Here is a 13,320-nt window from a genome sequence, read left to right on the forward strand (position 1 = left end):
GAATCATAGATTTGGAAGAGATTACAAGGACCATCCAGTCCAACCCCCTGCCATGCAGGAATACACAATCAAAGCACTCCTGACAGATGGCCGGCCAGCCTCTGTTTAAAGACCTCCAAGGAAGGAGACCCCACTATGCTCCAAGGGAGTGTGTTCCACTGTTGAACAGCTCTTACCATCAGGAAGTTCTTACTAATCTTTAGGTGGAATCTCTTTTCCTGTAGTTTGCATCCATGTCCTAGTCTCTGGAGCAGCAGAAAACAAGCTTGTTCTATCCTCAGTATCACATCTCTTCAAATGTTTAAACATGGCTATCAAGTCACCACTTAGCACTCTGGGTATGTTTAGCCTCTTTTCCAAGCTAAACATACCCAGCTCCCTAAGCTTCTTCTCTGCCTAAATGTAACAGCATGCTGGTGCTGCAGTACCACTGTCCTCCCTTCCCCTTGGTTGTACTGGAGAGACAAGATCAGCCTCCTCTTGTGTCTGCTCTTACTGCCCCATCTTACTGCAACCATTTTATGGTTGGACAAATAGCACCTTTCTCCTTGTCTTGGGGCCTTTCCATACTATTCAGTTATATCACTAATTCTTCTTTCATTGGCCTGGCTACATCCTATGGCACTTTGGGGGTTTGTAACTTGGTGAGACACTAGATTCTGTGGCTAAGAATTCTAAATTCCCATCTCTAAACTTCAAAAATCCCAGAATCCTATAGGATGCTGTTATGGCAGTAAAAGTGGAATCACAGCACTCTTAATTGTGCAGTGTAAAAAGGCACAGGCTCTTTAGCTTAGTAATGGAGATGAGTGCTGCCCCCTACAGTTGGTTATGACTAGACATTCAATGTCAAGGGACTATCTTTACCTTTACCTAACAAAACAGGACAGATAGGAAAGAGTTTCAAATGGGAAGACATCATCTTCTAGGAATCTGAGTGGAATGATTACATGAAGTAATGTGGAAGACAGCAGGACAAGAGGGAGACCTCACTTCAGATGTATTGATTCAGTCAAGGAAGCCACATCACTGAGTTTGCAAAGATCCGAAGAATGCAGTTGATCACCTGGGCTCTTGGAGGTTTCTCTTTCATAGGGTCATCACAAATCAAAATAGATTTGACAGCAAATAACCATAAACACATGCTTGTTATTGTTACTGTTTTATTTTGGGTTCTAACATCTTATACAGTATTGCTGAAATCCTGTATCAGCATCTACGTTATATAACTTTACATATACTTTGCTACATAGCAGAAATGCTAAGAAACCCTGTTAGTGAATTGTGAAGATACAAGAGTGCCCAATGTGCAGTGGTACCTGATGGGCATTGGGACCGATGTGATGCGCATCTTGTGGATCAGGCTCCTTGTGCATCAGTCCTATTGCACACTGGTCACTTTGCTGGCTCTGCTGCATAGGAACATAACAGTAGCCCTCTAGTGCAGTGGTTCCCAACCTTTGCTCCTCCATTTGTTTAGGACTTCAGATCCAAGAAGCCTCAGCTAACGTGGCTAATAGGAATTATGGGAGCAGAAGTCCAAACATTTGAAGGACCAAAGGTTGGGAACCATTGCTCTAGTGGATATGGATGTTAATTCTAATTCAGTTCTAAATCCCACATATGTCAGTTCACTTACGAAGATGTAACTCCCCAACTGGATTCTGGCCCATATGCTTAGTTTCATTTAGACAGTTGATCTCTGAGAAATGATTAGATTGTTTTTAAAACCACATTACTTGTTTTCTGTTCTAGAACAGTGGATGTTAACAGTGGGGATGTGATGCTAAAGAAGCATATGGTGTTAACTGGAAGCACAAGGATTGTGGCCAGAATTCTGAAGTAAATTAAAGCTATATATGAACCCAGTTTCAGGCATAAAAATATTTTCCTCCATTCCTGATAATGCAGACATAATGTGACACCAGAAATAGTGATACAATAAGCTTATATTACATTTCCAGTTTTGGCAGTTTTTTCCCTTAACATTTACATTTTTCAGTCTTGCACATGCTAAAATGTCCTGGGCACCCACTGCCAGCAGTAGATGCTACACTAAAAAAAGGCTTAGTGTAATCATTTTATTACCAAAATAAAAATAAAATATATGATGAAAGTTATTTATGTAGTACTTAGTACATGACTGTCACTGGTTTCATGGTTTAAATATTTAGAGTTCAGTAGATAAATTCAGCAGAGTTGCCATTTTCTTCATTTTTTTAAAGCAGCAATATTAGTGACACACTGATTTTAAAAGAGTAAATGTTCCGTCATTAAACACGTTGCCAGAGCCCACTGTTTTGAATTTTACTAAGTATTTGAATGTACTTTAGTTACTGTATGTCGAAAGCCATTTTCTACCTGGGTTGTAGGTGAGAATAAAACAATCCACGAAGAACACCTTCAATAACTACATTTGTAAAGTCATCTGGAAAAAAGAGAGAAGAAAAACTGCTTTCTTACATATGTCAATACAATATAAATGTTTTTGTAGACCTTAACAAGGAAAGGCCCAGTGTAATTTAGGATATTGCATCACCACCATGTTTATCTATGCTCAGGATTGTGTTATTAGTAATGCTGTTTCAGCACTAAACCCACTTTAGTGTAGCGCTGGGCATTGCTTGAATGCACTGCCAGATTTGTAGCTTATTGATTTAAAGGGATGTTCTAATACTTAATGCTGCTAGGCTCCAGCTCTTTATCTGAATCTTTTCTCACAAGGAAGATGGATTACACTGGCAATTCAATTTCTAACAAAATCTCAATACACTTGAAGGAATTCCAAGATTTCTACTGGGAATACTTCACAGCAGTTTTTCCATTGTAGTTTACAGCAGTGTTTAGTCCAAGTTGACTGGAAGAGGCTTATACCATCACAGAAGCATCCCTAGAGCAGCAAGCCTAGTCAACATAAAAGGGTTTCTTACAAGAACTTCCATCTAAAGGGATGACATTTCTGAAACCAAGGGATGGTAATCGTCACAACAGATACACTAATGGAAACAATATACTAATAGAAAGAAGATACTCCTGGGAGAATACCAAAAAAACTCTCTTTCTGTCTCTCTCTCTAATGCAGTGCTAAAAAAGAATTCAATAAATGTTTTTATAATAGCAATGGAGAATGAGTGTGTGTATATATTTATTTTATTTATATATATGAAATTGAGACATATTTATTCTCTTAGCACTATATATTCCCTTAGCCTATATATTAGCATTTTATCGTGTTGATTCTAGGTAGAAATGCATAAAAAATAAACGTAATATAGACCACAACTAAATCACGTATTTACAAATATTGATTCATGATTCTTATTCAGTAGTATGAAATTTACTAAATATTGAGGCGGTTATGATCTAAAACAATGCAGGTTTTTTTTTTTAATAAAACCCCTCAATAACCTTTGAATTTAACAAATCCTTGTCTGTCATTACAAAAACACACACATTACTGACAGATAACAGTTTAACCTTGAGGGCAACAGGGCTGTGATGCTGCTAGGCTTGGGACAGATGGAAGATACAAGCTAGCTTCCTTGTCTTATTTTCCTGGCCCTACTAAAGCTGTTCAGAACTTCTGTCACCTCTGCCTGGCTATTTTCAGAATGTAAAGTACAGAACAATGCTGAAAGAGAAGAAAAATAGGAGGCATATGAAGCTTCCTGGAATGGAATCTGGTATTTCTGCCTCTTATATATAAAATTCAAAGGTCATCATCATCATCATCATTCTTCAATTCACTCAGAGGTGAAATGGTTCCTGTGGGGTCTGTCCTTGTTTATGGCTATTAAAGATGACCACTCCAAAATAAGATTACTGGAATAACTGGAAGTGACAATATTCAGAATATACATAACATATGGTCCTTTCCCTTTTTCAACTGGACACTGAAGTTGGGGAATTCTTATGTGGCGAAAAGAGTGAAGACTCCCTTTCTTTCACATTGCAGCCCTGTTTCTGATGGCTCCATCACCGATTTTGTTTTTAAAAAATAAAAGAATTTTGCAAGTTGTAAGTATGGACTTCGGACATTATGTGTAGTATAGCTAAAATTTCCAATAAATTCAATCCACTTAAGAGCACTTAGCACAGGCAACTTAGCAGCAAGACTGTAGGAGTTAGATAATTTGTATTTTTATTTAGGCAGAACAACTGGGTAAACTGACATGGATCTGCTGTAAGCATGACTGTGTTTGGGTGAAATCTGGGCACTCTTAAATGGGAGAGTGCTGAAAAGTAGCAGCCACATATGTCACCTCAAATACTTATCTCGCTGACTTAAACTGGAAACAATATATAAATATGTAAGATTACTTTTTATTCAAGTAATTGTCTGAAAAAGTCAAACAGGTGTTTCAACAATTAAAATGTTATCATTAATGCAATATGTATGTATGTATGTATGTTGTGTTGTGCTCTGTTTTCAAAAGGAAAACTCACCATGGATAGCCTTACTCTTATCAGTATTTAGACAGACAAAAATGTAAATATTTCAAAATTAGTCTCTTTGTAGTTGTTTCTCTCTTCATAAAAACCTCATTTTCTAGCTATTCTTTAAATAACTTGAAAGTAACAACTCCTGATATTCTGTCAAATTATTTGAATTTGGGCTCAGCATGTATTAATAATAATGTGGTTTTTGTGGTGCAGGGTCAGTTCAGTAAAGAGCTGTTAAGAGATGACAGGTTTGATTACCATTGGCTGCAGGCAAGACATATAGATCCCTTAGGAACAGGAGCACAGGCTGGTGGGACAGTTTGCTAGAAAGGTCAAGAACAGGAATGTCAGCATCAACGGATAGTAAACTGAATACACTACAAACTAGCTTTGATAGAATGAGAGGATGTAGCTGGTTTTATATATAATTTTTGTTTACATAAACAAGTTTTATGCAAAAGACAGGAAACATTTCTGAGTATGAAAGGTCAGATACCATTTAATAAAGGTATTTTCTCAGAAGCAGATTCAACCAAGATCAATCAGATTCAATGTTTTGTAAATGAATCCAGGACTGCAACCCTGAAACACAACATTTTTAAAATATATAGATTGCCCTGGAATCATCCCACTATAAAGCAAAGTTCAGCAATTTGCAATACCCGTCCTTTCCCCTTAAAACTAAACATTAACTTGTTTCAGCAGCTGCTTTTTCTCCGACTCTTACACAAAAAATGCACAAAATAAGCAGAAATCTGTGTGACCATCTATCTGTAAGAATGTGAGACTTAAAACACAGCTGTTATGGTAGTAAATTAAGTCTGCAATAGCACTTAGGTTAATCGTTACTAATTTGTCCCATTATTGTCAATGGTTAAGTTTGACTTTGTAGATCCCACCTACTGATTTCAAGATGAGAGTTTTAAAGCACCCCTTGGCTGGACTGTACTCATTGGTAGGAGTAAAAAATAATCCACAGTAGACATTTGCACAAAAATCTATACTGTTCTTTATATCTCAGCATAGAAAAAAACTTCAGAGGTATAAAACATTTCATTTTGCTATGTTTCCAAATGTGGGTTGTAAAACATTAAATTATTCTGATTTTATATTGCATAATATTTATTACACATCTTGCACTGGAATGTTAAACTGAAACTGCTCACCTTGATTCTTCTGATTCTGTTTCTTCAAAAGAACTAAAATATTAAAATGCGTGCAGATTAGTTTATAAAGGAAATGAACCAGAGTGAAAACAAATCGCAGTATTTTCTGTAAAGATCGCATGACATTTTATCAGAGGAGTATCTTAATAATGTTTCCACTTGCCCAATTTTATCCATTATTCTAGTGGCATTATATACAAGAGTTTGTTTCCAGGGGCAGGAGCCAGACTTGTATTTCTGCTGGTTTTCTGCAATAAAGCATTTATCCTTTGAACCTGTTCCAGAAACTGAATTTGCTAAGGCAAACATAATGTTTTATGGCATCTCCCTCGATGTAGATAATACTGCTTGAACATTTCTGTGAAAACCATTTGAGGTATGGGCATCGATGAAGACTCCTAAGAAATCAAGAATTCTACTAAAGTGCTGCTGTGGCTATCTGATGCAGTGGACTGCCAATTCCCCTGCTAATGTGACAAGGACTGGTACTATGTTAGTGCCTACTGAATACAAATACGTTTTCTTTTCTGGAAACTCCCCTGAGCAGCAGCCATTGGCTTGTGGACCAGAAGTGGGCCATGAACCACCACTTTGAGTAGCAGTGCCCTACCACAGCCACAGACAAAGTGTGTAGCATTCCTATTCTTGCTTATTTATCTAATAATTTTACCCCACTTTTTCCCATCATAAAAGAATCAGTCAACATATTTAAAAATCATAACAACATAAATAACTAATGTTTAATAATACAAGCAGCAAGCAAACACAAAAGCCAATACATAAAATTGACAACGGAGTAAAATACAGTGGTGCCTCGGGTTACGAAATTAATTCGTTCCGCGGCTAATTTCGTAACCCGAAAAACCTTCGTAAGCCGAATTGCCATAGGCGCTAATGGGGAAAAAAGCTGCGGCTCCGCCGCGGCTCTGCCGCGGCTCCATTTAAAACAGCGCCGGAGTTTTTTCGTAACCCGAAAAAACTTTCGTAACCCGAAACAATAAATCCCTATGGGATTTATTCGTATCCCGAAAAATTCGTAACCTGGGTATTTCGTATCCCGAGGTACCACTGTAGTTGTTTTGATTCATCTGCAAAACAAAGCCACTGGACTCTCCCCCTCCCATTTTTTTCCTGGCCATTTTAAAATCCAAATGTAATCTCAATATGGAATTAATTTTTGAAATATCTAGTATCTATATAGAGAAAGTGGAGTTGTACCAGATGATAGAATTAGTTTAGCTGTGGGGAAACTTGGACTAGTATCACTTCTGTGTTGCACTGTGAGATGGTTAGGTAAAATCCTTACCCGCAACTTTCTGCTTTTGGGAGAGAAGGAAAATGACGAACGTTGAGGAAGTCAAGAAAAATTTTGGGAAGCTCTTCATTATCTGAAATAATACTCTACAATAATAAAAAAAACCCAATCAAAATAATGCATACAGTAAAATAAATCATGTCATTGCCATTTTTTAAACAAAGGAACTGTCCCCTTTTAAACATCATACCCAATAACTAGAGCTACTTCATTTCTAGGATCTGAAAGACTCTCATCCATCATGGCAGCATGGGAGAGGAAGTCTCCTGAGTGTCTGGGGGTCTAGCTGGTTTCATTAATGAAAGATTCAGAGCATGTTAACAAGGTAAGGCTAGTGTTTGGTTTGACAGATCAGCTTACAATGCACTGGTTCATCTATAAACTGATAGCGACCTGGCCAAAGTTCTGTAATGCAGAACCACAAGTTCTCTGTGTGATGTTCAGCAATACAGAGACTAAATGCTTATGTTTCATGAAAAATCACTGTCTACTGAAGGCATGACTTATAATCATTTGATTAGAGAACTGTTAATTAGCAATAAATCTAACACAAAATACAGCAGAGATCTGAATACACATTCATCAAGGAGCCTTATTTTTGAGAACATCACAAAATTCAGATTTGAGGATAGCCACAATGCAATCAAACCTGGCTTCTCTTTGTAAGACACCCACCCTCCCATCCACCCACACTAGAGCCAAACGGTGTACTGTACTGTAAAAAATGATGGACTGTGCTCTGGGTTCAATTCTGGATTAGTCAAGTAGTATGTTCTCAACCTAATTTATTGTATATACTTGATTATAAATTGACCTCATGTATAAGTGGAATGCACATTTGGGGGGCCAAAATTATGGATTTTGCTATGACCCATGGATAGGTCAAGGATAACACTTAGAGACATGTAATGTAATATGTAAAGGAGGAAGCAAAAGAAAATGATGTCAAAGGAGTTACAAAATCATGGCAGTCATAACTGCCTGTGATAACTCTAAAACCTTGGTGGATGAGGAGGGAACTATGGTAAATTGTGGCTGTGCAATGTACAGAGGAGGCGACCAGGTACAGGTAGGGCTAGGAAAATGCACATATGTCAAAAAAGGATGAAAAGGCCAAGTAAAGAAAATTGTGACTACATTAGCAGTGATTATAGCTTTTTAAAGTCAGTGTGATAACTTTGCGATTTTAAGCCAGAAAAGATGAGAAACATACATAAATGTCTTATCAAATTCCTCAGAGCCTGATTCCTCTCAGCAATCCTTTGAGGAGAAGAGCTGCCACTGCCACCATTTCCCCACTCAGGCATTCAAAAAGGTCTGAAGTGGGGCCATGGCAAACAAAGTGGAGAGGTCAGTGCTTCTTTTAGGTGCCCTTGAGGTGGATTAACATCTTGCCTTTTGCTGCTCTTCTCACAGAAGGGGGAATTAAAATTTCTAGACCTATACTTGAGTATACAGTTGACCCTCTGTTTTTGTGGAGGATCCATTCTGCCCCCCCCCTCCCCATGCAAATGGAGGACTGTGCATATTCAAGCATCATAGGCTTGAATGGGACATGCCCCCATGAGTGTGGTCCAGGCGCATGTGCCAGTGGAAAATAGCAGAAGTATACAGTAACTCACAAATAAAATGGATAAACTCTAAGTCTTTAGAAGAAAAGTGAAGTAATAATATAAATAAAGTGATAATGTTTTACAACCTGTATCATCTAGGAGAGCTTGCTGTAGAAGTATTCCTGTTATGGAATACTTATTTTCATACCCACATATGCACAAAACATTCTTATTAAATTTTTAAAAACCCACATTCTCTTTTCCCAAAGAGAAAAGGCCAGGGCAGTAAATTCTCATTTATCAAGGACAACAGAAAGGAAACAATATACAACCAAAGGGTAGTTTCCCTTTTATCTTGGATGAGAAAGCACAGTTATGAACTTGCAATAGTACACAGCCTTCTCCAATACTATTCAATGAAACGACTCACTGAAGTTGGTATGTGGAATGAGCATTATAGGGCTGGAAGATCATTTATTCCAAACCATACGGCAAGCAAGTATCCAAAATAACCAAATATTCAAAATTTCTTCTGGCATCATTTAAGTTACAGTGTGCTACCAGAAAGAGCAGGTATCTGAGAAAAGTATCTCAGAAAAGTGAAAGATTAAATTTATATGAAAAAAAATATATGAAACCTACAGGATTTTTTGTGATTTATGACCTTGCTCATTAGCCATCCCTTTTTATGAGCTAAAATTAGGATATTTTCATTTTGTCAGAAGGAAGAGATAAATACCAGCATTTATGACATCACTATGGCAATAAGAAAAATGAAAGAATATAGCTGCTATGAAATTTCATGTGGTTCACTATGAGAATCTATGTGATTCACTATGAGAATTGTACTGTATATGAATGCTAACTGAAATAATGAAGATATTTATTATGAAGGTTAACCACCACTATGGTAACATTATTGGGCTGACAGGGCTGAAAACTGGCTACAACCAACCAACTTGAAAAAAAGAGTCAGGCTACTTTCAAGCAAATCTCCACAATTTATGTCAATTGTTACAGACAGGGCATAAAGCCTTGGGATTCTGGCAGGTGTAAAGCCTTTCAGTTCACCTTTAAATGAGAATTCTGCATTAAATGTGTCTCCTATTTGCATTTTGTAAAATCAGCATTCTGCTGCTACAAAATTCATCTTGCTTTGCATTCCAGTTATTCATGGAAGGAGAGGTGATGGAGGATGCAAGTCAAAAGGTATGTGAACAGCATAGCAATATATACTGTTTAACCAAACCAAACAAATTCTTAATACTGTAGTCACTAACCTAGGATTTGCAGGAGAGTATCAAGAAAGCTGTTCAGACAATTAAGGATACTTTTAAATACAGGCAGAGTAGGTTTTAGTCCATAGTCCTTTTAAGTCTCCTGGAATCCTCTCAGTGTTTTACCCATGCAAAAGTTCCCCTGTGGAAGTGCTTGGACATTTTTGTCTGATGCAGAACAGCCATTTTCAGTTCAAGGTTTCAGAATTATGTATAATTCTTCCTGATAAATAGCCTGGATGGCCATTTGTTGGGGTTACATTCACTGTGTCTTCCTGCATGGCAGGGGGTTGGACTTGATGGCCCTTGAGGTCTCTTCCAACTCAATGATTCCAACATTATGTGAATATGCCTTAGACTTGGGCACAATTACTCGTCTCTACTTTGTGGAGGCTGTAAGAACAGAAGCTTCTGTTTTCTGTTGACTATAGTTGTTTTGTTCAAACTGGGAATAATAAAGTGGACCCTTGTTATATGGGGTTTGTTTCCAAGATCCCCTGTGGATAACAAAATCTGTGGATGCTCAAGTCCCATTAAATATAATGACATAGCAAAATGGTGTCCCTTATAAAAAAAATAAATGGAAAATCAAGGTCTGATATTTGAAATTTATACTTTTTAACATTTTCAAACCATGGATGCTTGAATCCGTGTATAATAAAATCTGTGTATAAGAAAGGCCAACTGTAGTTTAGTGAGGTGGGCAATTGCAGCAGGTCAACAGAAGGACACTGTGGAGTTAACCCAATGTATGTAGTGTTTTTGTAATTTCCTTATAGAGTCTGACATACAATATGGATGTGGATATGATGTTTTGTCCATATCCACATCCGTATCCATATCAATCCATATCAGATTGGGGCTGTTTTTAGCAAAGATCAGTTGAGTTTTCTTTATCAGATTATTGCCCAAGCTACAGACATATTATCTGATTAAACATTTGCTGTTACTCTAAAGAACAAACTTTCATTAGGATTACACTCGCAATTTCTAATGAAAGAATTAAATGAGTTACAGGTATACAACTCAGCCTTGTTTGTTATAGGAAAAAATGGTCTCATGATGATCTATTCCATGATTTGTCTGCCATTACAAGATTCTGGCCAAAGACAGTTATCCATGGTCTGGTAGCCCACTGGCGCTAGATTATTGCAATACACATGTGAAAATGGTTTAGGAACATCAGTTCAAAACAGAGCTGCTTAGTTACTTATAATATTTAATATTATATTTTACTCTTCTAGCTTTTTGTGATCCACACAGATATCTGGATGCTCTGAAGAGTCTGCTAGCCTTGCTCTGACTAGTCTTCCCTCAGACTGAGGTAATGCATGGCCAATCTGAACAGCCCCACCAGGAATAAGAGTAGGAGTAATATTAAGGGGAAAAATCTTATTCCAGAGTATGACAAGGAGTAACCCCAAAATCACTACTACTCCCCAGCCCTGGTTAGCAGAACTCTCTAAAGCAACCACCAGGCCCAATGCTTGGCTCTGAGTGGGCTTTCCTCAGAAACAGGTATTGTGAGTAAAATTGCCCTAGGAATTGGTAGCATAGGCAGTCTCTGTAGCCTCTTATCTTGTGAAGAATATGTTCTGAAGTACAGTATTTTTTGCACAAAAATAATATTTCTGTGCAGAAAATTATGTTTTCTGCACAAAAACTCATGTACAAATGTTTTCAAATATTTTCCATCCCTACAATTCTTATGATATCTGGAAACATCTAGTGTGGAAACAAGCAAAATGATCCCCTTCCTTCTGCCTATGGGAACACCCATTAACAAGCTATTTTCAAGCATATCTGTACCAGCTTTTGATCCATAGGTTCCTTATTGTAATTGAGCTAAATTATGAATGGAAATCCAAATGATTTCCACTTTGACCATCTGTTGTTCTGTTATTGTATTTTAAAAACACTTCTAGAAATGTTTACTAGATTTCTTCTTTAAAAAAAAACCCAGTGGTACAGTATTATGTAAGAAGCCTCCTAAAATCCCAATTTTTCTACCTTTTCAGCTTCATAAAAACATATTCCCAGAGGATAGCATTGGCTAGTTGTACATGTTCTCTTGGTGACATCCCAAATTCTTAATTGTCAGTTATCTTTTCTCCTTCAGTAAGTAAAATATAGTCACAAAATTGCAGAGGGACTTGTTCTGCCTTAACCTTAGCTAGATGCCATCATGCAGTGGAAAACAGTGCTAAAATATCACAGGGTAATGTTCTCCAGGATGGGAGACATATAAACAGCATAATGATTTCCCACGAGTTTCCTTTTTAAAAAATTGTCACTAAAGCCAGCATAAATGGTGACACTTCTTCACAAAGGACACTATGAAATCGAACCCTGGCATTCTAGTTAGGTCCAAACCTACTCATCAGCCAATTATAACAGTAACTGAACAGCTTGTTGGAAACTTGGACAAGACCATTTCCCTAACCTTCTGAGAGTGCACCAGAGGATTGCATTGTTTTCACTGATTGATTTTCTTTTTAACACACAAAACAGCTCTAAAAATGCATTCCCTCCTCCCCAGTCAACCAATCTAGTTCCCCAAGATCCACAACTATCTTCTGACCAGAACACTCTTTGTCTTATGTACTAAGATGTTTGTGCTTTTTGAAGGTTTTAATCCTTTTTGCAATCTTTTAGTCTGAAATGCCCTACTGTTAGGGTGAAAAAGTTCATGACAGTTTTTCCTCTCTTCACAAGGAAAGATGCTTCACAATATCTAATTCAGTGGTGCTGCTAAAAATGGGGGAGAAAAAAAAATCAATAAATCCTAGCTACAGTAAGTAGGCTGGAGCGTCAGACTCCACTGGGACTTAAACCCACAGTCTTTATAGAACACTTTGTAGTATATATTCCTCTGTTTGCCCTGTCTCCAGCAGTCATTTAAAGAGGTCTAACAAGGATAAAAAAGTTAGCAAAAGAACATTATATATTAAAAATCAAAAAGCAGTTTGGAATGTATTTTTCTATCCAAGACTGAACATTTTAGTGTGCGTTTCTAAAAGAAACGGAAGCGTATCTTGCTAATTCATCTTTTCCTTTTCACTACAACAATATGAAATACATTACTCCAATTCCTTTGTTTAATAATAATAGAGGATGCTCTTAACAGTCATCAGGAATCACATTTCATTGCCAGCATCCTGCATAATTTAAGAAAAAGAGTAAAAATGTGCATATATTAGTGAAATAGTAATAAGAACATAAAGGTTCAAAGAATAAAGATTACATCCACACATAAAAGCTCAAATGAAAGGTGCACCAGAAAATATTTCCAGTGAAACATTTACAGCAGTAACCAAGATCAAGAAGTATGTAGGTGTCCGTCTGTCTGTCCATCCATCCCCACATACTGTACATGTCAGGTGTGGACTATGGCTCTGTCTTACTTGTCCCTGTTCTTCTTGTGAACTGATTCCCCTCCTCATCCAGTTTTTAGCTGATTGCTAATCAGGGTTGGGAAACCTGTTAGTCTCACAGTCAGCACGGACATTAATGAGGGAGGATGAGAGTTGTAGATTAACATCCTGCAATTCCCCATCCCTGTACCA

At 37.4% G+C, this 13,320-nt stretch overlaps 1 protein-coding gene across 2 annotated transcripts in view; it reads right to left on the reverse strand.

Annotated features, from left to right (window-relative positions):
• Positions 1 to 1,146: 1,146 nt before the first annotated feature.
• Positions 1,147 to 13,320, reverse strand: part of SNX24 (sorting nexin 24) — a 71,343-nt gene continuing 59,169 nt past the window's right edge. Inside the window, exons 4-8 of one of the 2 annotated variants that reach the window (XR_006102224.1) lie at positions 6,916 to 7,010; positions 5,610 to 5,642; positions 4,940 to 5,025; positions 4,702 to 4,766; positions 2,353 to 2,428 (exon numbers count right to left, since the gene is read on the reverse strand). Coding sequence is in view for 1 of the 2 variants with exons in the window: in XM_042452521.1 (XP_042308455.1) it covers positions 2,358 to 2,428; positions 4,702 to 4,766; positions 5,610 to 5,642; positions 6,916 to 7,010 (264 nt within the window). In the remaining variant the exon portion in view is untranslated. Of the gene's footprint in view, positions 2,429 to 4,701; positions 4,767 to 4,939; positions 5,026 to 5,609; positions 5,643 to 6,915; positions 7,011 to 13,320 lie in introns of both variants that reach the window. The other variant, XM_042452521.1, reaches the window with a different exon arrangement.

The sequence above is a fragment of the Sceloporus undulatus genome, chromosome 2 (genome assembly GCF_019175285.1).
Source record: "Sceloporus undulatus isolate JIND9_A2432 ecotype Alabama chromosome 2, SceUnd_v1.1, whole genome shotgun sequence".
NCBI lineage: Eukaryota > Metazoa > Chordata > Lepidosauria > Squamata > Phrynosomatidae > Sceloporus > Sceloporus undulatus.